At 39.7% G+C, this 26529-nt stretch overlaps 2 protein-coding genes across 4 annotated transcripts in view; one reads left to right on the plus strand and one right to left on the minus strand.

The window, feature by feature from the left end:
• Positions 1-6762: 6762 nt before the first annotated feature.
• On the plus strand, positions 6763-8260 carry LOC105567559 (COMM domain-containing protein 10). The gene is made up of 3 exons (XM_012022499.1): positions 6763-6991; positions 7237-7600; positions 7829-8260. Exons 1-3 carry the CDS (start codon positions 6939-6941, stop codon positions 8027-8029), a joined length of 618 nt encoding a protein of 205 aa, XP_011877889.1. The 5' UTR covers positions 6763-6938; the 3' UTR covers positions 8030-8260.
• A 1514-nt stretch (positions 8261-9774) lies between these two features.
• The window catches only part of LOC105567560, a 32882-nt gene continuing 16127 nt past the window's right edge, over positions 9775-26529 (minus strand). For all 3 annotated transcript variants that reach the window (XM_012022500.1, XM_012022501.1, XM_012022502.1), the window contains 8 exons: positions 26100-26321; positions 20739-21047; positions 19951-20250; positions 17701-18006; positions 17290-17589; positions 10977-11133; positions 10322-10482; positions 9775-10185 (listed from right to left, as the gene is read on the minus strand). In XM_012022500.1, the coding sequence (XP_011877890.1) occupies positions 9872-10185; positions 10322-10482; positions 10977-11133; positions 17290-17589; positions 17701-18006; positions 19951-20250; positions 20739-21047; positions 26100-26321 (2069 nt within the window). In that variant the 3' untranslated portion in view covers positions 9775-9871. The remainder of the gene's footprint in view (positions 10186-10321; positions 10483-10976; positions 11134-17289; positions 17590-17700; positions 18007-19950; positions 20251-20738; positions 21048-26099; positions 26322-26529) is intronic.

A 26529-nucleotide genomic window follows, 5' to 3' on the forward strand; every position in this document is an offset into this window, starting at 1 on the left:
CCCACCCTGTATATCTCTTTAGTTCTGAATTAATAAAAGATAAAAAGTAGACTGAACCGAGATTAAAATTAATCTACATGGCTTTTCTCACCAAACGTCGTTTAACTTTAATCTTAGTTTAGTTTAATTCACGTTTGTCTTTCTCTAAAGTTACAGCAAGAGACAGAATGAATTAAGCTAAGCTTAAAGTTAAGCAACGTTGGTGAAACTACAATGTGTTTTTTGCGTCTAGAAACATTTTATTTTGTAGCCAATAAAAACGTTTCAAAAATTGTACATTATACATTGTACAATCATGTGAATTGTCGAAAAATTTTTTGAGCGTTTTCATTTGCTTATATAAAATAGAATGATTCTAGACGCAAAGATCACATTGTAGATTAGATTTAATTGTTACCAAACGACAAAATTTTCTGTTCCCACATTTCTGTTTGCCTTTATAGTTTTGTTAACAAATTCTATTGTTCCATTGCTGATAAAATTTGTAGCAAACACTTTGCAAAATTTGTTTTTGATAGCTATTTCTATTCATTTCCATCGATGAAGATTAAAGTTAATCTACTGTAATCAATAGAATCACCTTTAGCATCGTACAGAGTGATTTTATACATATAAAAAAATTTTTAATAAATTTTGCTAGACCTTTACGTCGTAAAAATGTATACTCGTATTTTCATCGATTGCAAATTTTTAACAGTCAGAATATACGACCCGGCTTTGTACGAACGTTTTAGTAGCGCGAGAAATAAGCAATTGAAGCAAATTTTCATCGAGAGATATCATTTTTCCGAAACAAAAAAAGACCCGGAAAGTTCGAGGTCTACACTATGTCGCGGTCGAGTGCAGATTAAGCAGAGCCTGCGTAGAGACCCTCTAATCAGGGTCTGGCCATATCACCGGTAAGATTTGTATCCGCCAATTTTCTTAGTCAAGAAATCTGTCATACCGACCTTAACAGTAGTCAACTTCAACAATCAATATCACGCTTCGCGGGACAGGCAACACTCATTTTCTGTTAGATTTTTTGTTCTGAGCGAGACCGCGTTGAATAAACATAATTTTATTCGATTTTGGAAGTGAGGGAGCTAAACTAAATAATTGCCGCTTTATAAAACTGGCACGAATTGACGAAAAATGGCGGACCAATCACGGGCGTGCTTCCTTATGGCCAGACTCCGATCAGAGGGTGTATCTAGCAGTGGTGAATTGGCCAGTGAAAAATTATTGTTATTTAGTAATTTTATTATTGAGTAATAAAAATTCACTCGTTTTTTATTGATGAACAATCGATAAACTCGCGGCTTTCCTCTACCCAAGTTACATCGGAGGAATAGCGAGGGCGAACGGTAGGCGGCGATTCGACGGTCCGCCTCCCGTATCTCCAAGTGCACGCTCGCGTAGCCGTGGCGTCGCTTAATTGAGCGGAGATCGCGCAAATCGCCCCGCGGCGTACGTGCCAGCCATGGTGCTTATTTATTATTATAAATAATAAAATATAGAATAATTGCACGGCATTGTGTACATTGAAAGTGCATTACAAAAATATGCCCTCCACCACCCCCGCCGATTTGGATCGGCGGTCCTCTTTTCTGTACAATGTGAATTTTTACAATTTTATTTTTTATTTTATTTTTCTTGCAATTTCCTTCACAATGTATACAATATTTTAAAAGAAATAATTACAATATAAAATTAAAACTGTAATATCTATACAATACAATATTTCTCTCGACGATACATATGAAATATAGTATTTGGTATGCAGACAATAACATAAAATTCTTGCAATGTAAAATATCTAAATATTGCATGTTTGGGATAAAAAATATCCCGAATGTATTTATTAACAGTCTCTTACAAGTAAATCAATTCTACAAAAATTTTAAGTGAATTTAAAGTAAAAACTTAACAAACGCATAACAATTTACATCTTATTATATGCATCCAATTACAAATACAATTATATTTAATAATAATACATTACAGTTATAATTTTATCTATCTTTTTAATTATGCAGTAATGTCCCTCTGTCCCTGCCTATCCGAATCCCTACCTATCCGTATTCCGCTGTATCGTCTTATTCATTTTCCTACCTACCCGCGTTTCAACTTTTTGTTAATAAACCTGCAAGTCTTTCGTTAAAACCGCGACGCGATTTATAAGAGGTTTGGAGTTAGACGCGCGCGATTTAATAGGGGTCTTTTTAATCTCGCACATATGCTAGAGTAAGTAAAGAAGGAAAGAATATAACCCACCCGAATTTTTGCACATAAGAAGAAATCAACATATATCGTATAACATTTTCACATAATACATCAAAGTGGCCAATATTGACCACTAACTCGGCGTATCCCTTCGTTGGGCCAGATTGGACATACCTTTCGTTGCTCCTGGCCATACAGTCTGGTCATTTCGACCAGAGATCAGGAAGGAAGAAAACTCCTTCCATAGTCGGTTTATCACCGACAGGTATTTCGTACGGTTCGAACTACATATATGCGAGCGTCGATCGTATCGAAATGCCGACCACGAGAAGTTAATTAAAGAAGAAAATTAATTTAAAAAATTTGCTGCACAAAACTAATCAAATATATTTTTACTTCCGTTATTTAATCAAGAATCAATAATGACTGTCTCTTCGTGACTCAATATCCAAATTTGAAATTCAAGTATATATGTATGTATATAGAAAAAAAATTTACTTCGCGTTATATTTATTTTTATTACATTTCGCGGTAAATTAAAAAATTTAATATTAATGAAATTAAACAACTAATAACTTGTTGCAAATTTGCTGAAAGACTGTTCGCGAAGACCGACCGCGAAAATACGAAGATGCGTGTAACTATGCATGTATTCATGCGAGACGCATCTTGAAAGTGTATCGAGATACACATACAGAATAAATGACGTGAGACTCAGAAAAAAGAAACTTTCCGTACGATAGATAGACCGACAATTGAATATTCTAGTTAATCAATGATCTCATATAACGTATAAAAATAATACAAAGTTTCAGCGTTCTCGACAAAATATTAGAGTCTCACGTCATGTTTTACTTTACACATAAATTTGTTAATGCAAAATGGATAGGCTACAAGTGAAAATATGTGATGCGCTGCAACAAGGCACCCGACCCTCCACAGTAAAAAAATACGATTACTCCCTCCCTGGTGAAAATAGAATTTGGAGCGTAAATCGAACGTAAGAACGTTACGCTTCGCTGTTCCAAATTACGCTTCCTACACATTTCGTTTACGCTTGTGTCACTCTCCCCTTACGTTCGATTTACGCACCAATTTTTATTTTCACCAGGACTTTCGATAGATAAAATATATAATAATAAATACATATGAAATGAAATTGTACTCCATCCATTTTGAGGCAACGTATCTACGAGATATACTAATCTACAAACTACGCTCTACAATCTACGGTCTACGAGATGTAGATACGTTGCCTTAATAAAAAAAGTTTTTTACTTACCACCCGATGCGCAGCAGCGGAGTTTAACTACGATAAATCTGTAACATAAAAATATAGAATTTATTAAAGTGTTCAAGGAATTTAATATTATAAATATGAGCAAGACTTATGCTTATTAAATGCTTTATTCGATGGGATATTTTAATGATTAATCCGCAAAAGATCTTTACAAGAAGAAACTTTTATAAAACTTTCAATTATTTCGCGTTCACTAATTATTATTTCAAAATTATATAATTAGGAAATAAAACGACTCGAAAGTGAGCTGGAAAAATAGTAATTTTACACTGAATAACAAAAACTTACCGTAAAGTTGCTCCGCTGGCGCCCGATGCCTCTCCTGGCCTCCTCCTCCACTCAGATATAGTCCTCTGGGCACACTCGCGAAAACACAAAGATCGTTCGCGCGATTTTACACTCCCGTTTAAGCCCAGATGAAGGTATTCTGTTCCGTCAATTTCGCCTCCACTTCGAGTCGACGAGTATTATACCCGATAAACTGTCAAATCTCAGAAGTGTGGCCATCGACAGGAACGGACATTCGATGAATACTTTTTCCTCAAGTGGGCTTTGAAAAGTCTTCAATTCGATAATTTAAACGGCACTCCCGAACGCGACGAAACACTTTGTTATACGCGCACTTTCGTTCGTATAATTGTTAGAGATGCTTTCTTGGCAAGCGATCGATACATTCTAACGTTTCGTTATAATTTTACCCGACGATTCGTGTATTACATTGCACTTCCGATCGCATTGTCTCTTCGAACTTCAAACTACGCGCGATATTCGTCTCGACAAATCACCGTAGAAATCAACGCTATGACTGCGGATCGCGACGATTACTTAAACGCGATAGATATAAGGTAAACGTCAATATCTCTCGTACGAGACGATCGCGATTCTCGTAGGAAATAATCGCGTTACGACGAGCGACGCGAAGATACGCGGAGCACACACCACGCTCGACCGACTCGCGCCGAAGAATTCGGTACACTGAACTGTCTTCGACCGAGGTCAAGGTTTTCGCCGAGCTACGTCACTTTTCGGAATGAAAGTAAAAACACGCGCTCGGCGGCCGAGTTGTTTACGCTGCTCGAGCAATGCTACGTCATTTCTTGGAACCGGGGCTCGGCGACCGAGTTATTTACGGCGAAAAAAAGGTCACGCCGTATACACGGGATCATTTACTCGGCGACAATTGAACGAGTCGATTATATGCCCGCGCCGTTCCGGGGAACGTTCTAAGAATGTTCTAGAATATTCTAGAACATTCTTAGAACGTTCTCCGAATATCATGTGCTGTATGGGGCATAACGTATTATTGTTTCGTGATACGCGTTCGCGACAAGTACGGGAAGAAATCGCGATCGCTCTTTACGAATAACTGGTGATCGTTATCATCACGTGATTCCTCGCGATTTGCTATCTGTGCTCGGTTAGCCAAGATATCTTGCGCGATTCATATGTGAGACGAGTGTTAAGCCCGGTGTGCGCGATCGTGTTATCGACGTCGTCTTCGTTTGGCTGATAGCAGAGAACGACCTGTAAACGCTTGAGTCCGCCTTAGTCGTGGACGTAAAGCAGGGCAAAGAAAAACGTAAGTCATATACAATAGCCTTTTCAAGGCTTACGTTTCTCTCTGCCTTGCCTTACGTCCACGACTTAAGACAGTCTTATGGCCGATTTTTTCACTTTCCGATAAAATTATCCGGAGGTTAATCTCAAGTTTTGGCCATGGATCTGTGCATGGATCTGGTAGTTATCTCCCGTTTAACTTTAACCGTAACATAACTGGATGTGAAGAAATCGGGCATTAAGCGATTACGGATTGTTCTCTGCCATCAGCCTTTCTCGGTGCGTGCACTTGGAGATACCGTCGAATCGCCGTCTACCGTTCGCGCACGCTGTTCCTCCGATGTAACCTGAACAGAGGAAAGCCGCGAGTTTGTCGAGAGTTCATCAACAGACGTGTGAATTCGAGTGTGCGTTCAAAGTGATATTCAAGTCGCGTCGCTGACTCGCGTAGTATCGCGCAGTGGGGCGGGGGGAGGGGGGGGGGCTACCGGGTACGGCGCCATGTTGGTCCGCTCGAGAGGCATCGCGGAGCGTCGCGGACACGCAAGCGGACCGGTCTCCTGCGTCGCCGGTCGTCGCGACGCAGTTTTCACGACGGTGGTGAGTCTAACGCTGTTCAGCAGTCAAGTTGAGCAATCGCGGCGTAGATTATTTGATACTCACGCGTCGGCGATCCACCGAGACGCGTGAATCGCGCGGGGTAACCCCGGCCGGAATCTTCCTCGCCGCCGGATTCCCGCGACGACGCGAATGTCAATTTTAACTCGCATCTCCTCGCGCGTGTAGAAATACCCGAGTTTTCCACGCGTGACGCGCGCCGAGAGAAATGTTTGCGCGAGATCACCCCGTTGAACGCTCGCGTTCGGTTGCGAGACGCGTCGAGGGCCTCGCGTATCTCCGAGTCCTCGCCGCAACGTTCCCGCCGTTTCACGCGACGTCACCGTAGCGGGTCGTATTTCCGTGTGCGACCCTCGCTTTCTCTCGCACTCGTCCCGATCAGAAATGACTCGTCGATCGACGTCGAAACAGTGTCGCACCGACATCGTTTTGACGTCGGTCGACAAATCATTTCTCGCTGGGGTTGTAATAGAGCGTTGATTAATGCCGGGAGTGCAGTACGTCGCGCGTTACTTCGACGCAATTAGCTTCTCTTTCGCGAGTGCCGCGTTGTGCCGATTGCCAGTGCAAATGGAGGAGTCTGAGAGGAGGCGGCAGCCGGGGAGGCATCGGGCGACGGCGTAGCAACCCTCCGGTGAGTACAATCATTTATGCACGGAAAAAAGAAAGACGTATCAACAAGATCGGAGTCCAGTGAGAAATGATTCGTCGAATCGACGTCAATTCGACGGTGTCGATGTCGATTCGACGTCGATCAACGAATCATTTCTTACAGTAATATCTCGCTCCGCGGAGCAGAGCAACACTTTTTTTCTGCCAGATTCTTTTATTTCGAGCGAAAGCGCGTTGAATGAGCCTAATTTCATTCGATTTTGAGGATCTTCTTTTCCTTTCTCTTAAATTAGGCTTGGAGCCTGCTTTTTTCCGATTAATTTGTCTCTTTTGGAGGCAAGGGAGTTAAACTGAATAATTACCGCCGTGTAAAACTGGCGCGAATTGACGAAAAATGGCGGACTAGTCACAGCGTGCTTCCTTACGACCAGACTCTGATTGGAGGGTCTTTAAACCTGCGTGGTATCTTTCCTCTCGAGTTGAGATAAAAACATCTAAATCGTGCGTAATCTATGGTCAAAGCATGAGCGCCGTTTGTTCAATGGATCGGGAATGTCAGGAATTCGTAACATGAATAGAGAGGTTATCTAATTCTCAAGGCTTTGTTTGGGTAGAGATTAAGCTGCGACAGTACGACTAGAATGTCATGAGAAAAGTCTCGCCCGTAAGAATGGCTGCTTGGATCAACATAACTTCCAAGTATGTGCGTCAAATTATTGCAAGCGCTATTAGCACGCGTACTTTTTAAGTTAACTGCCACGTGAAGACTAATATCAGTGAAGCAAGCTTACATGTTTTGAAAGTTATTTCAGTTTCATTATTATTCTTTACGCTACGCTATTCTCTCAATGTCCTTGACAGCCCAACTTCTCAATGTTGTTGGTTAATAGGAAATTGCCATTGTCGGCAACGTGTAGTTTTAGCTATTACGTTTGTTTTACTAGACTGGAGCAAGGTTTAAAGATAGTGGCTCGAGTGGACAACGGCAAATTTCGACTTCTTGTCAACCGCATATGTCAGACGCTGCAGTCCAGTACTGATGCGAAGGTGTTCAATGAGGAAGAAAAGGAAAAGCTACTGGTTTCCTTAGATCTGGCGAAAGACGAATTAGCCTTCCTGCTGGACGCCGTTACGTCTATCTACACGCAGGCAGCGTGTAGCGTTGTCAAACCGTCCGTTATGGAAGTAGTCATGAGAGAGAATTTCAAACTAGACGAGGAGAAAATATCGATCTTTACAAATGCCTGGATGACTTATGGGAAAGGCATTGTAGAGAATCTTAGGCAACAGTCCATTTTTCCCACTCAGGTATTTTGACGTAGAGATAAAAGAGAGATGTTTGGCATAAATTATAAAAGATTAACCTTCTGAATGAGCGCACACAGATCTAATAGATCTAATATCACATAGATCTAATAGATCTAATATCAGACGTAGCTTAATGACTAAAATGTCAATGTTTTTGACTCTGAGTTATATACATAATCATATAAATTACTATTGATTTAGTAAACTGTTTCTTCTTCATTTGACAAGGTAAAAGATATCAACTGGTGCCTAAATGTGCAATCATCGTCATCTGCACTTTCTAAAGACGCACGACCTGTAGCGTTGCTTCAGCTAAGTCTGACTGGGGATAAAACATCTACGTTAACAACGGAGTTTGACAAGAAGCAATTGACAGAGCTGTATTATAATTTAGAAAAAATTCAAGCTCAGCTAGATGCTCTTAAATAATAGGATTTATATGTCGCTATACTATAAATAACTAATAGGTATAATTTATAATGTCAAAATACACTTTTCAATGCCTTTCTACACGTTTAGTAGAACACCGTGCGTCAGTCATTTTCTAACAAAATATTTTTAAATAAATTATAGTTAAAATATTTTAAATTTATTTATTCATATGTATACATACTGGTGTAGTAGTTGTAATAAATTCTATATCGACTTTTGTGATCGTAATACGAAGTTAAAGAAGATAAATTCTATGCGATAAAGCATCAAAATACAGCTTTTGGATAAATATATTTTTACTTTTTCGCCAAATATTTTTAAAGATGATCACACTTTGATAAAATGAGTTTAAAATAATTATTTCTTTTGCATTTTAATCAACATCAATTTAAGACTTGTCACAGTATCAATTTTTATAATTTGACTTGATAATATTTCACTTAATTTTATTATTCCATAAACTGTTTTAATTGTTCTTTTCAAATTTTTACAAAAACTATTTTTTTTAATTAGAAAAATTCAAAATTTGTTCGCGACGACGCATAACGTCGCTAAAAAGGGAGTGGAGATTGTCTCTTGATGACGATCTTTTGTATTCCGAATACAATTATACCATTACATATAAATTAATTTGGTAGTAAGAAAATACTTGTAAAAAATATCTTTAGTCGATCTGCACACGATGACGTACTCATCGTGGCATTTTTATAGCTATCAATACTATTGCTTACAATGGTCACAACCTGCCCTGTTTTGCCGGCAAACAAGCACATGTATGACGAGACAAAGAGAATGTCCGTGCACTTCGTGTTCTGTCGCAATCTTGCCATTCGCTGGCATCATTTTCTTCTACAGTGAGAGATCAGCTATGATTGATTACGTCTTTTTTCTTCTTTAAAAACAACGCCAAACTCGTGGAAAAATTGATAAAATCATTATTCTTTCAACCATTATTCCATCAACACTTATATTATTAATAAATTTGCGTAATATTAATCCTTTCAACATATGAATTTTTTAAATATATTATTACAGCGGCTCTTTACAATGGATGTTGATATACATTTTTGAAAAAGACGCATTTAAAAAATATGACAGTTACTCACGATGCAAAGTAACGAAATATGTATCGAGATGATCAATTAGCGTCACGAAAAAGCGATAACAATTAGATGCGAGTGTTGATTTTTCATTACATTTACAGCCTTTTTAAGAAAGAATGTATACCTGTTTTTATATAATTATTCGCCTCTTAGTACTAATAATATACAGTAAACACTGTAGGAACACATAATCCTTCTGCTAATTAAAAAATTATATTTATGCAAATATAATTTATTAAGGTTGCTAAAGATATTCTATACATATATGTATAAAATGTCGACATTGGTTTGTAATTTTCACGCGTTCGTAACTTTTACAAGATGTAGTCCTTTTGCCTCTCTAAATCATCTAAACTCTGGGAAAAAAGACAGCAACCCATTTTGGGGCCCAAAATTAGTAATCGAATTATTTGGAGACTTCGTAACTCTACTCTGGAAAAAATTTTGACCGTTTTTTTTTGTAGTTGAGCAACTTGCCATTTCGGTTAGTGCCTCTTAAGTGAAAATGATCTTTGCGTTACTGAATATCGACAGAACTAATTGAGAGAATTGATTAGTACTACTTTAAAATCTTGGCTATATATATAGAATAGCTAATTGCAATTTTTAGTTACGCGGGGTAAAATTCGTAAAAGATTAGAGTTACGAACAATCCAAATAATTCGATTACTAATTGTGGGCCCGAAAATGGGTTGCTAAACTGTCTTTTCTCCCAGAGAAAGTTGATAACTACGTATTATAATCCAACATTTTCGTATGTCTTGGACGGTGCCCCATGATTCTTGTCCACACGCGGACTTCTGTTAGGCAGGATACTCTCGAGGCTCGAGGCATGGCCGCTGTCTTCGACGAATTGAAAATTGATCTTCCCCTGATTCTCGGTGCACGATCTCGCGTTCTCCTTCCTTTCGCCGGGAGGTAAGGTTTCCAAGACCTCGGGCGTCTTGCGGACAAATATTCGCGCCTTGCAGACGACCAGCACCACGACTATTATCATGAGGAACAGGATCACGGCCGTTAGGGTCCCTACGATCCATCCCAGTTTCTCATCTGCGTGCAAGACGTGCGAAAAATTATCTCTCGTATCGGCGGGCGGTATTAAAAATCGCAATTGTGTAAAGTAATTTAAAAAGAAATATAATTATGAGGAACGAATATGGATTGTTAACGAAATGCCAGCGGACACCTGCTAAAGTGTTGAGCAGGACGAGCGACGCACTTCCTATCTCGATGTCGTCATCGTTATTGTTGACGGTGAATCTGCAAGTCCACTGCCCTAAATCGGAATGATCCGGCTTGAAGATCAGCTTGCATATACCCGTGTTATAATCCATTTGGACGCTGTGCCTGCATAATATAAAAGAAATTAGGCGGATACAAAGATAAAAAGGATAACATACTATATACGCAGGGTTGGGAAAGTTACTATAAATATAAAAGTATCTAGTTACAGGTTTTTCACGAAAAATATAACTAGTTACAGTTATAAGTTACCAATTCTGAAAAATAACGCGTTACAGTTACAGTCACCCAAAAAGTAACGAATCGTTACTTTGCAGTTACTTGCAATAAAAATAGAAATATCAAATTTGCATTCGAGTTGTTAAGTGCCGAGAAAGGCGTTTATGCATTAATGTAATGTAAGGCCTAACGCGATCTGCGGAGGTTTAAAATATATACAAAGTAATTATTAATGTAACTGAGTTAAATTACAGTTACAGATGGAGCGAAAGTAATGAAGCTACATTAGAGTTATAAAAAAAAGTAACTGTAACTGTAACTTCGTTACAAGTAACGAGTTACTTCCCAACCCTGTATGTATGTATACTGGAAAGTGTTACCTCGTTTTCTTTGCAAGCTGCCTGCTGGAGTTCTGATGTACGTGAACTTTTGGGGCGTGGATCCAGTGGCATCTGGCCTCCGACGACACAGATCCGACTCTGCACGCAAGAGTGACCATTTTGTGAGGCGCGGCCCAAACCGCGATAGTGACAGGCTCTAAAAACGGTCGATATCTCCCTGAATTGAATTTCCTTTTTTTGGCCTGGTTTCACCAACGTCACTTAACTTTAATCTCACCTTAATTAATCTTTTGTCTTTTTCCAACTGTTCCCTTAGAAAACCAATTGAATTAAACCGAGATTAAAGTTAAGCGACGTTGGTGAAACCCTTACCGCTTCGAGAATCTGCCAGAATCCACGGTTATTTGACAAAGATATTATACGTTATCTATTAAACAATAAAATTCATAAGGCTCCGACGGGGAATCACAATTCGAAGGAATAAAGGATATAAGAACCAAGACAGGAAGTTAGTGTCAAAATGACTTTGACTTTTAAATTTATTGCGAAAAGAGGAAGGTCCAAGTCCAAACTCTGGCCGAGGTAAATTTTTTTCGCAATAAATTAAAAAATTAAAATCATTTTAGACACAAACGTCCTGTCTTGACTCTCATACGAACACTTTATTCCTTCGAATTGTGATTGTCTACTAAATTGAAAATATCATCTCTAATAATCTTGCTTATCTTGTAAACTCTGGAATATTTTCAAGCGCCGAAAGTATTTAATCGTGTGATATTCAATGTTAAATTGCACTTTTTTCAACTAAGCAAAATTATTAATGAATTTTTATTTATTTTCCAAGTTTTTTAAAACATTGGTTTCCTGTATAATTACATTATTAACTTTGTTCTTGTTGAAATTGACTTAACGTGGATTCTTCTTGAGGCCATCAGGAAAGCTCTTTTCGAATTTCTCGTCCCACTCACCAAAAGCTGCTAAATCTCCGATGTGCAGATTATCCAACGAGTGAATCACCTTGACCACCGACTACCATTCGTTTGTGCATTGATGTCTTTCGTGGCTTGATAAATGTCTAGATCGTTAGATTGTGCAGCGCTGATCTCGCGTGCATTAATGAAACCCCGGAAGAAATATTTCAAGCGCTATACTAGTAAAACGTCTTGAGTTATTTCAACGTTAAACGTAAATGTATAATACAGTAAAAACTGTAAAATAAAAATTAAGTAAATATCGAACTTAAAGAATGTCGATTTGTATTACGAGGATACATTGTAACATATTTAATACTTGACGTTGCGACACGCTGCTTGAAATCGATATATGTAGTCTTTTCACTAATTGCAAAATGTAGTGATCGCGTAATTTTTCTCTGTAGCTCTGTAAAAAGTTAGCGCCTGCAATATTTTCCCGTGGGTATCTTCGATTAATTAACGCTACTTGTATTGTGCATCAGCTTGAAATTATGGCGGCGCGTCGCGAACACGGGGTGGGCGCCTCCGGGTTCAGCTGTAACGTAGTTAGTAACCGGGATGATGGAAATGAGAAGGTCGCTGTGACGTTTTCGCATAACTATTTATTTAGACGGAAAAGGAAAAAAAACAGTTTACAGCAACTCAGAGACGCAAAACGCGCTCGAGAATGCACGAACACCTCGTCGTGCTTAACGATACTAATGGCACATGAAGATTCATACGCTCTGCGAGTGAATCGCTGCTCAAATTTGATCGTGCTCATACTTCGTCGCCGTTGTTCATAAAGCGCAACGCTGACGCATAAAATATAACGTGTGCATTCCCTGCTGAACCGATAATTAAACTACCTTGACCTCTTTCTTTCTCTATCTCTCTCTCTCTCTACCTTAAATACGCCAGTTTTGGGTTGCAAATTGAATTCGCTTGAAACTTCGTGGAGAGTGAAGTTTAAAATTTTCGGTTTGAGAAGAAATTTAATTAGCTAAGATACTAGAAACTTAAGACACGCACCGTGATAACATGATGACGCCTTTGTACTGTCGACCAACGAGCTGAGCGAACGTTACTCGTCGCGGACATGAATTTTCTGAACGCTAAAAACCTTAACGCTAAAAATTGCCTACTTAGTAGTAAATGCACTAGCGGCTAGTCGTAAGTGATAATAATGAATCGTACATAACGGACGTATATCAAAATCGATCACGAGTAAAGCAGTAACCACGATGAAAGATAGAAGCGCGATGTTAACTTAAGGATGATGACTTTATATAATAAATAATGTGACATGTGACACGGGAGACGCAGCCGATGACATTACATATGCTCGTGCAGATTTACCTGTAGTCGTTCACTACTCATTTGCATAATCGTTCATTAATTCGGAACCTATTTATCGCTGCTAGTTTTATGTACAGAAAATGCATTTCAAAGAGAGCACGTTCTAAATCACATCTTTAGTTATCAGAAAGTAAAATTAGCCCCTCGATCGCTTTTCTATTACAAATTTTTTGCAATAGTATTGGAAAAAAATTGTTTTGTAAATATTAACTGTGTAATTTTTAAATTATTATGTAACACGTAAATTCGTAAAATACTATGTGTGAAAGTTTGGTCTGAAATATTTTCTCGATTGTTAAACGATTCAATCCGCACTTTGTTTAGCTAAAATATTTATCAACTATGCAAAATCTCATTTGAGCGCAGTCTCGATGTTGAGAATATAAATAACAAGATGAATAGCATTGCTAATAATGAATATTTTTATATACATTGAATATAATTCTGTGTATTGATCGAGAACGAATTAATTTTCTTCTAAACTTATTTTTTTTAGCGGTTAGTTTAAATTTGCAAAATGGCTACTGCAACATTTCTTTTATTGTATTACATTAAATACTGCGATAATATAACTTATTTAATCTTGTCCGATATTTTTATCATAGAATATCTTCTTTCATTATTTTCTATTGCGGATTGAAACAATTGTGTTGCGACATGAAAGGACACTCCAGTTTTATCCGAGAGTAAATCTGTATGTCTAATTTTTTAATTGTTTTTAACATACAGCCGTATAATTAGGCACGAGAAAGGCTAATTTGGCGTGGATGAATTGCCGTGGAAAGAATCGCAATTAATTACGACTCGTGTGTGAAGCCTCCTCAATCACTGAGGATAACAAGAAAAGCCGACAGGATTGTTAATTTGTGGTTTACCAGGCGGCGCGCACAAGGAACCGATAAATCTCACGGTTTATCGGAGAATCGCGAGTGATAAACGGCAATGGGCTCTACGGTTTTTGATAATGCGAAATGATCTAACGCTAGTAAATGCAAATGCACGACAACGTAATTAAATTAAAAATAGACACTGCGTGCCGCGGTAAAGCGAAGATTGATGATCCTGACGTAATCGAATAATATTTTCACGATCATTGTATGCCTTTAAAAAAAATCCACTTGGATTGTCTCTATAAATGTACTAGAAAAATTGCATTTACTTTTCACGTTCTGCTCAATTGGGATTTAGGCACGTTTTAATCCTATTTTAGGACCACACGCATATTTTTTGTCTACGTGGACATTAATCGGCTATACATAACTTTAATAAAAATGCGTGCTTTTTCGCAAATTTCTTTCTTCAAAAGGATACCAGACGCCGAATAGAAAAAGCCAATAACTAGATTCAATTATTGGCTACATACATTTTGTTTTACTTTCTACTCGAAATCTCGTAAGCTCAAAATGCAACTCTTTTTCCACTTTTTACCGAATCGCAAGATACACACATTCTCGAGAGAAATTCCCGACAATGCTAACGACTTTTCGTCGAGTTTTGCGGACTATATGTGTGTTCTACCCGAGTCGAATATTTTGGCCTCAGTTTAGGTCTCGTATAATTTTTTAATTGAGAGCAATGAGGTCGAACTAAGATCTTTGTGTCGGAGAAGAGATATTGCATTTTTTACCTCAGATAGCTCGAAAAGAGTCGTTATTTCCTTTTTAGCGGTAAAGAGGCCAATGCGAGTTTAATCAACAGAGGTTCGGTAGATCCTCTGCGGCCTAAGAGGTTTCAAAGAGGGTGAAATATTTCATTACATTCTCTTTGAGAGTTTGAATGAGGTTAAACGCAATTGTTTTACTCATCTGGGCCTCAAATTGGAGTTTCAAACCGACTCCGAGGTCCAAATGAAAACAGAATAGAATAATTGAGGCCCATTCCGGGACCACATACTCGACTCGGGGAGGGTCTAGAAGTACGCATAATCAAATAATTAGAATTTTCGTTTCTTATTAAGGCACTTGATGATTAATAATTTATTATACGCACCGAAACCAGCGACTGTGAACTTTATCACGCTAATTAGACATACTACCTGAGACAGAACGCGAAAAGTGTTTCGTCCTAAAGGACTTGGCTATTCTTACAACCCGTCGCCGCACGCCGAAGCAAGATAACAAAGCTGAATCGACGAAACGACCGTGTAAGATCGTTCTCGTACGGCATTTCTTACGAATACAGTAAACTTGGTCGCGATTATTTCTCTAGCACACACGTGGGTGGTCGCCGATGGGCAACGGCCCGGCGACACTCACAGACACTCGCGCTTCCACATCTAATCTAATGAAATGAAGCTTCATCGACATGCAGATCCGTCACCTTTCGCCCATAATCTCTCAGGACATTCGAGGATCCACGGTCGATCGGATCCACTTTCCGCTACCGCCGCAAATCCCGGTCGATTGCTTCCTCGCAACGCCGTTTATCGAGCGTGGATCCTCGCCATTTGGGAAACACACACAAATGTGGGACGATGAGTTATGTCACAATTTGTCTTACAATTGAACGACTGGGTGGTCGTAACGAAGGCTGAGTTGAATCGCCGTGAACCAACTTTGCAAATAATTGAGACTGACCTTCCTCGCTCCGACGAGAGATACCGAATTGCTTAAAAGACAAACGAGCTGAAAGCAGCTCGTCCAGTAAAATCCAAGTTGTCTGTGAAATTGCACGCAATCCGTTATCAATGTCAAAATTATAATAATTTTGCAAAAGAATCAATTGCTTGGTGCCAGGAGAATGTCAATTTCTTTTCGATTGTTAGCTCGCTACGACACGAGTCGCCGTCCAAATGATGCTCGCACCGAAGAAGCTTCGTCTACCGCAGATTGCAAAGACGTGCGTCAGGATCCATGGCCTACACTTATGTACACGCATACCCCGCGACGCGTGCAAAGTTCACGTACAGCTTGCCTCGATGCACTTGCGATCGCGGTTGGTTGCGACAGTCGTCGCGACAAGGCCACGGATCCTGAAACGTATATAATACACATGTGTCCTACGATTCTGTTTTAATCGATCGAATGCAAAGACGGGACTCAGGCCCTGGGGCGAAAGTCTTGAGCGCGTTTCATGAAACTCGGCAGAACGTGACGATTAAAACTTTGACATAAAATGGACAAGGGTGACAGCTTGAGAGTTGAAGGATGAGAAGTGGAGAAATTTGACAGCGTCGTTTCAACATCCGTAAAATTATTACATTATGATGATTACAGCTCACATTACGTTGCCTGTCGACTTGAGTTTCATGAAACAGACGTCTGATCTCGGTGCGACCGAAGGAACAGATCTTCCGCACGCGAAAGGTCCTCTTTTGCGCGTGACGGTATGCTCGCATACCCAATGGTCTTTACGTGCGCTTCTCACACGCGAGGCACTCCGAGAAAATTTATTGTAGTTTAATGCGACGCCTTGGCCAGAATACATAAGGCCGTCTCTCCGATGAACAATTGGAACTTCATGTACTCGTGCGATATGTCAGCGATTCAGTCCGTTTCTGTCATCGATTGAACATCCATAATCGAAATGAAAGTACAATCGCAAGGATTGCAAATCTCATTTCGATCATCAAGATCTCCGTGTTTTCATGTGTGGAATTTGATTGTGAGTACATGTATTACAATTATCGGATCCTATAGATTAAAAAGGAGGATCTAAGTATACTAAAGATGCGTGGAATGGACAACATTTATTACGACAATCGAATACTGTGAATTAAAAAGGAGGATCTAAATACAAGATGGAACAAGCTCGGTGCGCTTCAAAGACTCAGCCGGTAGGCGGGTGCACATTTTGAAAAGAAAGTGGACGAACGACTGGATTATAACAATACAGCATCTCTTAGGTCCTTTGTCTCCCCCCCCCTCCCCCGAGCATTTAGATCGCTTGCAATTTACGGTATTCGATAGCGATTTACGGCGCATAATTTAGCCCAGGCCAAGCGCGCCGGAATCGCACGACGATCGATCAATGGTGCTTCCACCCTTCACCGTAGCGGTGGAGAAGCGACACAAAACCGACCGTCTAGGTCTCGATGATACCTGGCTCGAGGAGGCTCAGCTTCGCGGGCGGCGCGTCCGTGTAGTTTTGGCCGTGTATCCTGGCGCCGCAGGTCCAGAGACCCTCCTGCTCGGCGAGAGCGTGGCTCAGGCGGACGCTGCAGTCGCGGGCCTCGTTCCCGGCCGCCGGGAACTGCTTCACCACCACGGTGGTGTTGGAGTTGACCGGGGTGAGCGACCACCGGCACTGCTCCACCGCCGAGGATGTCACGCAGCGCAGCAGAACGCTGCCGCCGGATGAGATCTGGATGTCTTGCGACAGCTCCGAGAACTTCACCTCATCTGGAAAGAGATAATAGCGATACGTTAGAATCAGTTAGATTGTGAGGAATTAAAATAACAATTAAAAGTCGTGCAAAAAAGTGAGGGATATCGCGGAGCGCATCTTTTTACCTTGCTCGTAGACCACGAGTTTCGCGGGCGGTGACGTCAGGACGGTGTTGAGCGACACGATGGAAACCTGGCAGCTCCAGTGACCCTGTTTCTCCGCGTGCACGTGCGAAAGGTGGAGCGAGCAGTCGCGACCAAGATCACCGTTGCTCGCGAATTCGTCGAGGACGATCTCCGGATCGCTGCCGTGTAACGGCTTCCAAGTCCACACGCATTTTTCCACGCGGCTGCTGGTGACGCACTTCAGCGTAGCCTCCGTGCCTACCGGCACCGCCGTGTCGACCGGCACCTCGGCGAAGCTCACCTTAGCTGGAATCGGCCGTTGCGATAAGAAAAACTCGCGATTAAACGCGCGAAAGAAGCTTGCTTGGATTTGGATGGCTAACGAAAGATTCTACTTCCTGACTGGAGGCACATAGAAAATGTCCATACTTTTGAGATATTTGTAATGACATTATTCTATATAAACTTTAAAAAAATGTAAATAATATGGACTCTATAAGATAATAATCGGTAATAAATACAAAGGCAATGAGAGTCGAACGTTTCGGATACTTTGTTTGGACTGTCTTCAGCGCAAGAACATTAACAATTATAGGCAGAATTAAAACGAAAGTAGTCGCAAAATTAAAAGTTTCAATAAAGAATAAAAAATTAATAATGTAAATGATAAAACGGTTGTGCGAAGGCCAGGCTTCACACAAACGCAGAGTGATTGCATTTCTTAAAACAGATCTGATTCTGTCGACGGCTCCAATTGTTTCGAGATTATGTTTGTAGTTGAGATAGACTTAAACCATTTGATGAGCCGAGGAGTGGAAAAAGAATAGCTTAAAACTTTGTGAGAATAGACACAGGCGCTGGCAAGAACCGATCCGTTAAAAAATGTTTGAAAATAAAGAACAATTGATTGTTTATACAAGTATTGACGACAAGAGTGAATATTAATACCTGTAATCAAGCGTGTAATACAGCATAACAAGCCAGTAGATAAAACAATGCAAAGTAGACATTAGAAATGGTCCAAAGATTTAAAAGTTAGCATCAACGCTAGCAGTGTATCTTGTAATGATCGCAAAAGGTCGTCGAAATATAATAAGTAGACTATGACGGGGGGGGGGGGGAGATACAGATCGAAATGAAAGCCGACGGATGTTGGAATTTAAAATCATTTAGATAGCTGGTAGTTCATTAATAGTTGGAACGCGTAATAATCAGGAACACTCCATATCCGTTTGCAAATTAAGGCCATTTATCTTTATAATAAGCATTTTTGAAATTAATCTTTTTGCTAGAAAACGTTCCTCGTCTAGTATTTTTAACGTCTGTCCAATTAAAATTGTATGATTATGATCCAATCTATGGTCCGAAACGTTCACTTTAACATCAACATTGCTTACCGTGTTTCGTTTTTTTGGTATAAAAAGTATATCTTAGACAATAATTGAAGCTAAAAGTTTGGAATGAGATAATATAACAGGTAAAAAATTTTACTTACGTATCTTTACGTAAAATTTTTACTCTTGGTATCTATAGCTTTTCACTTTCGGTCAACAATATGCTCTTCCGAGAAGTTCAAATGCAATTCAAGATCAAATTCAATTAGCCATTATTACACCATACGAATGCAATTTATAATTGTATTACGATTAGTTCCCGTCTAGTGTAAAGTACTACATAAATTAGGCACGAGATGCGAGAGAAAGGTGAAATGTACGGAGGGAAAGTGCAGTCGAATTATACTGAATTCCGACATCGATAGCTTAAAGCATAATGAACTCTCAGTCGCTTTTTTCCATTAGTTAGAGATCCTGCATAAGATTACGACTTTTAACCTGCAATTTAGGCAGAAAGACAACGTGCTAATGTTCGAAAGAGGCATTGCCTATTACATAAAAAATTCGCAAGTCTGATTGGAATATGCTCTTTGATTCGTTCAAGATTAAAAACATACGCCAGATTCAAGATTTTTACAATAGTTGCGAAGCAGCAGCCTTTTCTGCTGAACGCAGCCAATGATACCTCGAATTTCTTAACGCTAACCGCCGTTACTTTTTTTTTTGCGTGCGAGCAATCAATGCCCACATCATCTCACGCCGAGACATCAATCCATTCATAATCGCGCGAAATTTTGCCGTAATTGCGCGAGTATTCTTTCACTCATAATTACATCGGATCGGACGCTCGATAACAATCGCGCGGTTGCAGGGTTCGGGGCGAATTTATCTCTTAATTAACGCAGCTGTCGTGTACCTGTGGGCAGGAGGCTGACAGTCGCCGCGGGCGCCGTGTGCAGGATACCGTCGGGCGTCAAACGTACCCCGCAGGTCCACAGACCCTCCTCCTCGTACAGTATGTTCTTGAATCGCACAGAACAGTCGTGTTCGGCGTCCTTGTTTGGATTGAACTTCTTCACCAGCAGCGGTTCCTTGCTCGAGTTCGACGCCCTCCACGACCACTCGCACTGTACCACCGGCTTGTTCGCCAGGCACCGTAGAAACACCGATTCGCCGGCAGCAACCTGCACGCCGCGCGACAACTGCACGAACTCGACTATAAAAGGGAAACGAAAGCCCTTCGTTGACCTTTTCAATCGCGTAACAGCTCGCGTGACGTAAGATCGATCGGAATTACATTGTGACATTGTTCAGTAGTTTAGTTCAATGTTCACAAATTATCACGAGTTGATCAAAAGCGATTGATTTCAAACACGCATCGTTTAGGAGACATCATTCATATCACTGGGAGATGACTATCTATTATATTATTTGGAAAAAATGTTCGAGTGTCGATTTATTTAATTTGCGAAAGTGTAACAGTACTGAGTTTTAAATCAATCGCTTTTTTAAATATATACCTTACATTTACAGTTATTAAAGACGAACTACAATATTAATATCAGAATATTATGAATATATAATTATGAATATATTTTCTCAGTTATTATGTAATTACTTGTAAAGTACGAAATCAATTAATTTGTGCTGATGTAAAAGTGTAGAAGAAATGGTACACGTGAAAATGTCGGGATAGTTAATTACCTTCTGATATGAGAAAGCGAACGGGGGTTGCCTGTGCGAACGAGGAATTCGGGTCTATTCGCGCACCACAGGTCCAGTAGCCTTCCTGCTCCGACAGGACGTTCTTGAACTTGATACTGCATTCCGTGCTATCGTTACCAAAAGCTGGAAATGACTTCACGTCGAGGTTCCAGGGCTGCGACTGGTTCAGCTGCCGCCAGGACCACTGGCATTCGCGCACCGGCAACTTGCTCTGACATATTATCTGCGCCGAGGACCCCGCCGGCACCTCAACGACATTATCGTGCTCCCTGAACGTGATGAGGACATCTGAAACGTGCGAATGCACCAGTTGCATCTCGTCACAATATTTCTTACGTAATGCGCCGTTCTGAAAACGAACGTTTCGAAAGTCGGTCAACTCGCGAAAAGAATTAGATATAAAACGCGCCGCAGACAATTCGTTCTCTCTTTCTCCTCAAATCTTTTCAAAGTGTGGCCTAGCATTTTCATCTTCAGATTTCAGAAGTCTCTGATTCTTTGATTTGATTTAATTCAAAGCTGTTTCGGAAGGAAATGTTGCATACTGCATGATTCATTCGCGATAATTATCAGAGTGAACCAAATTCGTATGGAAACGGCGTTTCCGTGATTCACTTGTCTTTCACTTTTTGAATGACTCATATTCGACGGATCGTTATCAAAATTGAATTTACCCGAACGTTAGGGATATAAACCAAAAATTCAACGTTACCGGTAATGTACCACGATCTTTTAATTAAATATCGAAGCACAGTGCAATGTGCAACGATTTATGTGACCAAGTTCTTAATGGGAAAAAAATATATATATATGATTATCAGCACAATTGCTGAAGACAAACAGCGATGTCAAGCGTGTTCTGTCACCAAGAATTCGAGGTCATCCGAAAGCAACTGCGTAAATACATCGTGCTTATTCACTATGCTCACGCGATTAAAATTGTAATCGAAGAACGGGACTACGCGGCAGCTTCGTGTGTGTAAAGCTGGCATCTCATTTCGTGGAAAATCCCTAATTGTAGAGAGTTCTGACTTCCTTTCTAATAGTTCTAGAGTTCCTGATACATTAAACACATAGTTCTGGCTTTTAAGACCAAAAAATGGAAAAGTACAAACTGATTTGCTAACTTCACGCTGCAAATCACTTTGTCCCCGGATGATTTCCTAATTATTTCTGCTAGGATTTTTATCGCATGAGAATTCTACAATAGTTCTAGAAAGAGTTCTGGCGAAAAAACATAGTTTTTATAATTTAAAATTTTTTTATCACTTTACAAATATATCCTCATGGAGACAAAGGTGATTTGCTGTCCGAAATAACAGAGTTCTGACTTTCTACAAATAGTTGTCGCATAGTTCCGAACATATTTAAGCATTTTCTACAGAATTCTATACAGTAGAACCGATAAATAATTTTTAAAAAATTAATACTATCCGAAAAATGTCCGATGGTACGAATTTTAATCAACAGAAATCACCGCTGTATCAATTTAAACTATCGATGAGTAATTATTACAATATAATTAAGTACGAATAAGATTAATTGATATTTAATTCTTCAATTAAACGTATCGCGATGTAATTCGACTCAAAGTTCTGCATTCTGATCAGCATTTATATGATTCCGTTAATAAGAGAACAATTTCACGATTATATTTCCGTTAATAAACGAAAAACTTGAAAATTATACATTTCAACATTGACACAGCACAATAAACGCAACTGAGTTAACAATTTATCGAGACACAGTCGAGACACGGCATCGTTTTGAAGAAGCAATCGTCGCAATGAAAAAGTAATTTCACTCTCGGTATCTATCGCGAGGATTCAGCGATCGCGCGACGATATCGTTCGCTAATTATTCGCAGAAAACGATCGAAGTTTCTTCCCGTACTTGTCGCGAACGCGTAAAAAACAATATGATTTGCGAAGCGGCGCGGGCAACTAAGGTCCAGTTTCACAAACGTCGGTTAACTGTTAACCAGAGTTCAGTCGACTTCCTATCTTTCTCTATCTTGTTATCCAAGAAGAGACAGAGGATCAATTAACCATGGGTTACCGGTTAAATGACGTTTGTGAAACTGGCCCTAACTCTGTTCGAATTCGCCGCGTAAACAATCCGGTGTACGGCGTGACTGTTTTTCCCCGAGTGCCCGTTGATCGAGCACGAATTCCAAGAAATGACGTACGCGCCGTAGTAAACAACTCTGTCTCGAGTGCCGGTTACAATGACGTAGCACCGTGAACACTTTTTTCGAAAACAGTCTATTGTGCCGAATTAGTCGGCGCGAGTCAGTCGAGCGAGGCGGATCTTCCGCGTGTCGTCGCGTCGCCCCTCGTAACGCGATTACTTTCTACGAGAATCTCGATCATCTACGCAACGCGATTGTCTCGTACGAGAGTTTTAATATCTATCCATCGCGTTTAAGGAATTGTCGCGATCCGTAATCACATCGGTGATTAATACCGAAAACTTATAACATATCGATCGCTTGCCAAGACATAATCTCTCCAACAATTAAACGTATAAAAGTGCGCGTATAACATAAAGTTTTCATTTTCCTCGCGTTCGGGAGTGCCGTTTTACTCGATCGAATTAAAGACTCTTCAAAGCCCATTTGAACAAGTATTTGTGAAATGTCCGTTCCTGTCGATGGCTACACTTAAGAGATTTGGCAGTTTTTCGACTAAAAAACTCGCCGACTCGAAGTGGAGGCGAACTTGACGGAACAAAATGAATACGTTCACATCGACTTTGTAAACGGGAGTGTAAAATCGCGCGAACGATTTTTGTGTTCTCGCGAGTGTCCTGGAGGATCATTCTGAGAGGATGAGGTGGCCTGGGGAAGGCATCAGGCGCCGGCGGAGCAACTTTATGGTGAGTGTTAATTTTTCATTTTGTGCCAAATTAATCTTTTCTCCGGTGTATTATCGAGTCGTTTCATTGCGTAAAGAATTATTTAGCGCCAGTAATTGATCAACCAATGTAGAAAATTGCACGACAGCCATCGGCCGTCATGCAATTTTCTACATAGTTTCAGTTCATAATTTCATAAATTCGAAATAATACTTAAAGGACGAGAAGTAATTTAAGATTTTACAAAAGTTTATTCTCGTGAAAATCTCGGCTTTTACCGAACAACTTTCGCGCAATAATCATATAAACATATCTAATTGAATAAAAAGTTTTATACGCATATGAACTATATCTTGCACTATTTTCAGTTTTCTTGAACGCTATTTTAATAGAAATCTTATATTGTTCTGTTACAGATTCATCGTAGTTAAACTCCGCTGCTGCGCGTCGATTGGTGAGTCAAATAATTTTTTAACGAGGCAACGAATCTACATTTCGTAGATCGTAGGTTGTACATGATAAATTAGTATATTTCGTAGATCCTCTGGGAAAAATTTTGACCGTTTTTTTATGTAGTTAAGCAACTTAATATTTCGGTTATTGCCATTTAAGTGAAAATTATCTTTGCATTACTGAATATCGACAGAACTAATTGAGAGAATTGATTAGTATTACTTTAAAATCTTGGATATATAGATAGAACAGCTAATTGTGATTTTTAGTTACGCGGGATAAAATTTGTAAAAGATTAGATTTACGAACAATCTAAATAATTCGATTACTAATTGTGGGCCCCAAAATGGGTTGCAACTGACTTTTTTTTCCCAGAGTACATTTCGTAGATCGTATATTGTAGAACATAAATTAGTATATCTCGTAGATCCGTTGCCTCAAAATTGATAGAGTACAACATAATTTCGTATTTATTTTTATACGTTTACATTAACGAAAGGGAGTGATCGCGACTTTAACTGCGAAGGGTTGGGTGTCCCGTAATTTTCATGCAAAATATGACGAACATTATTAATATATTCGTCGAGCTAATCTCTTGTAGTCTATCAATTTTTTATTAACAAATTTATATAAAAATTTATATAATGACGTGAGACAGTGTATTTTGTCGAGAACGCTTAATATTATTTTCATACATCATTTGAAATTACTGATTAACTGGAATATTCAATTGTCGGCCTATCGTACGGAAAGTCTCTTTTCTCTGGGTCTCACGTCATTTATTTTGTATTGTTTGTGCACCCCGCGATACACTTTCAAGATGCGTCTCGCACGAATACATGCACAGTCGCACGCATCTTCGTATTTTTACGGTTGTTTTCGCGGTCGGTTTTCGCGATCGTTTTTCAGGAAAAAGCTCAAGAAATTATTAATTGTTTGACTTTATTAACATTATAAATTTTAGTTTACCGCGGAATATAATTCAAATATGTTAAACTATATATAACGCGAAGTAAATTTTGTTTCCGTATCTATACTTGAATTTTGAATTCGAAGATCGAGTCAACACCTATTCTCGAGCAAATAACGGATGTCGAAATATATTTGATCAGTTTTATACAGTAAATATTTTGAATTAATTTTCTTCTTTAATTAACTTCTCGTGGTCGTGCATTTCGATACGATCGACGCTCGCATATAGTTCGAACCGTACGAAATGTCTGTCGGTGATAAGCCGACTATGGAAGGAGTTTTCTTCCTTCCTGATCTCTGGTCGAAGTGACCAGACTGTATGGCCAGGAGCAACGAAAGGTACGAATGTCCAATCTGGCCCAACGAAGGGATACGCCGAGTTAGTGGTCAATATTGGCCACTTTGATGTATTATGTGAAAGTGTTGTACGATATAAGTTGATTTCTTCTTATGTGCAAAAATTCGGGTGGGTTATATTCTTTCCTTCTTTACTTATTCTTGCATATGTGCAAGATTAAAAAGACCCCTATTAAATCGCGCGCGTATAACTCCAAACCTCTTATAAATCGCGTCGCGGTTTTAACGAAAGACTCGTAGGTTTATTAACAAAAAGGTGAAACGCGGAAAATAAATAATAATCGAAAAATAAATTACTCTTTTGGAATGTCTTAAAAAATGCTTCGACATGAAAATTACTATTTTTGTGCAAAAAAATTAATATCAAAGCTTGAACACTTATGACGTCTAAAAAAGTTCGCTATACTTTACTGGCAGAATTATACCGTAATGTGTCGCAAACTGTAAATAGAGCACATACACATATGATACAGACACACTTCTACTTTTTCTACGCACCGTTACTTGCGTCGTCATATCGTGCAAAATATATGTTTACACTATTATTTATCAGCAATGTATAGCGTTTCTTTATTAGACTTCATTTCTACAACTAATTTACGTCATAATTTGATCGAATTCGTCTGAGATATCAAGATACCGCCTTAAAAATAAAGAGTATATTTTCGAAATCGACGGGATTAACAAGACTGAATATCCTACCGTTAGCATTGACGATGCTGAGCTTGGCAGGCTCGCTGCTGGTGAAAGGATCGCTCGTCGAGGCTCTCGCCGCGCAGGTCCAGTATCCTGTCTGCTCGTGCTTGGTGCTGGAGAATCTCACGGAGCAATCGTTGCTGTTGTTCCCGAACGCGGGAAACTGTCGTACGGGCAACGGGTGGGTCGTGGGAGTTGCCGTAGTCGCGATCGTCGGGTTCGTCGTGGCTGAAATCACCAGGGAGATTTGAGCGAATTGGGACCGATAAATGTTCAGCGCGCGCGATCAAATTACGCATAATACTTGCGATATTCCAATACAGAAAGACGAGACTGACCATTTATAAGAGTAGTTATCAGGCGGACTAGAAGAGGAGAGAATTTCAAAGGTGTCGCGATTTAACGCGGCATCGAATTTACGACTGCGTTAAACTAG

The sequence above is a fragment of the Vollenhovia emeryi genome, unplaced genomic scaffold (genome assembly GCF_000949405.1).
Source record: "Vollenhovia emeryi isolate VEMERY1.0 unplaced genomic scaffold, V.emery_V1.0 DF939136.1, whole genome shotgun sequence".
Classification (NCBI taxonomy): domain Eukaryota; kingdom Metazoa; phylum Arthropoda; class Insecta; order Hymenoptera; family Formicidae; genus Vollenhovia; species Vollenhovia emeryi.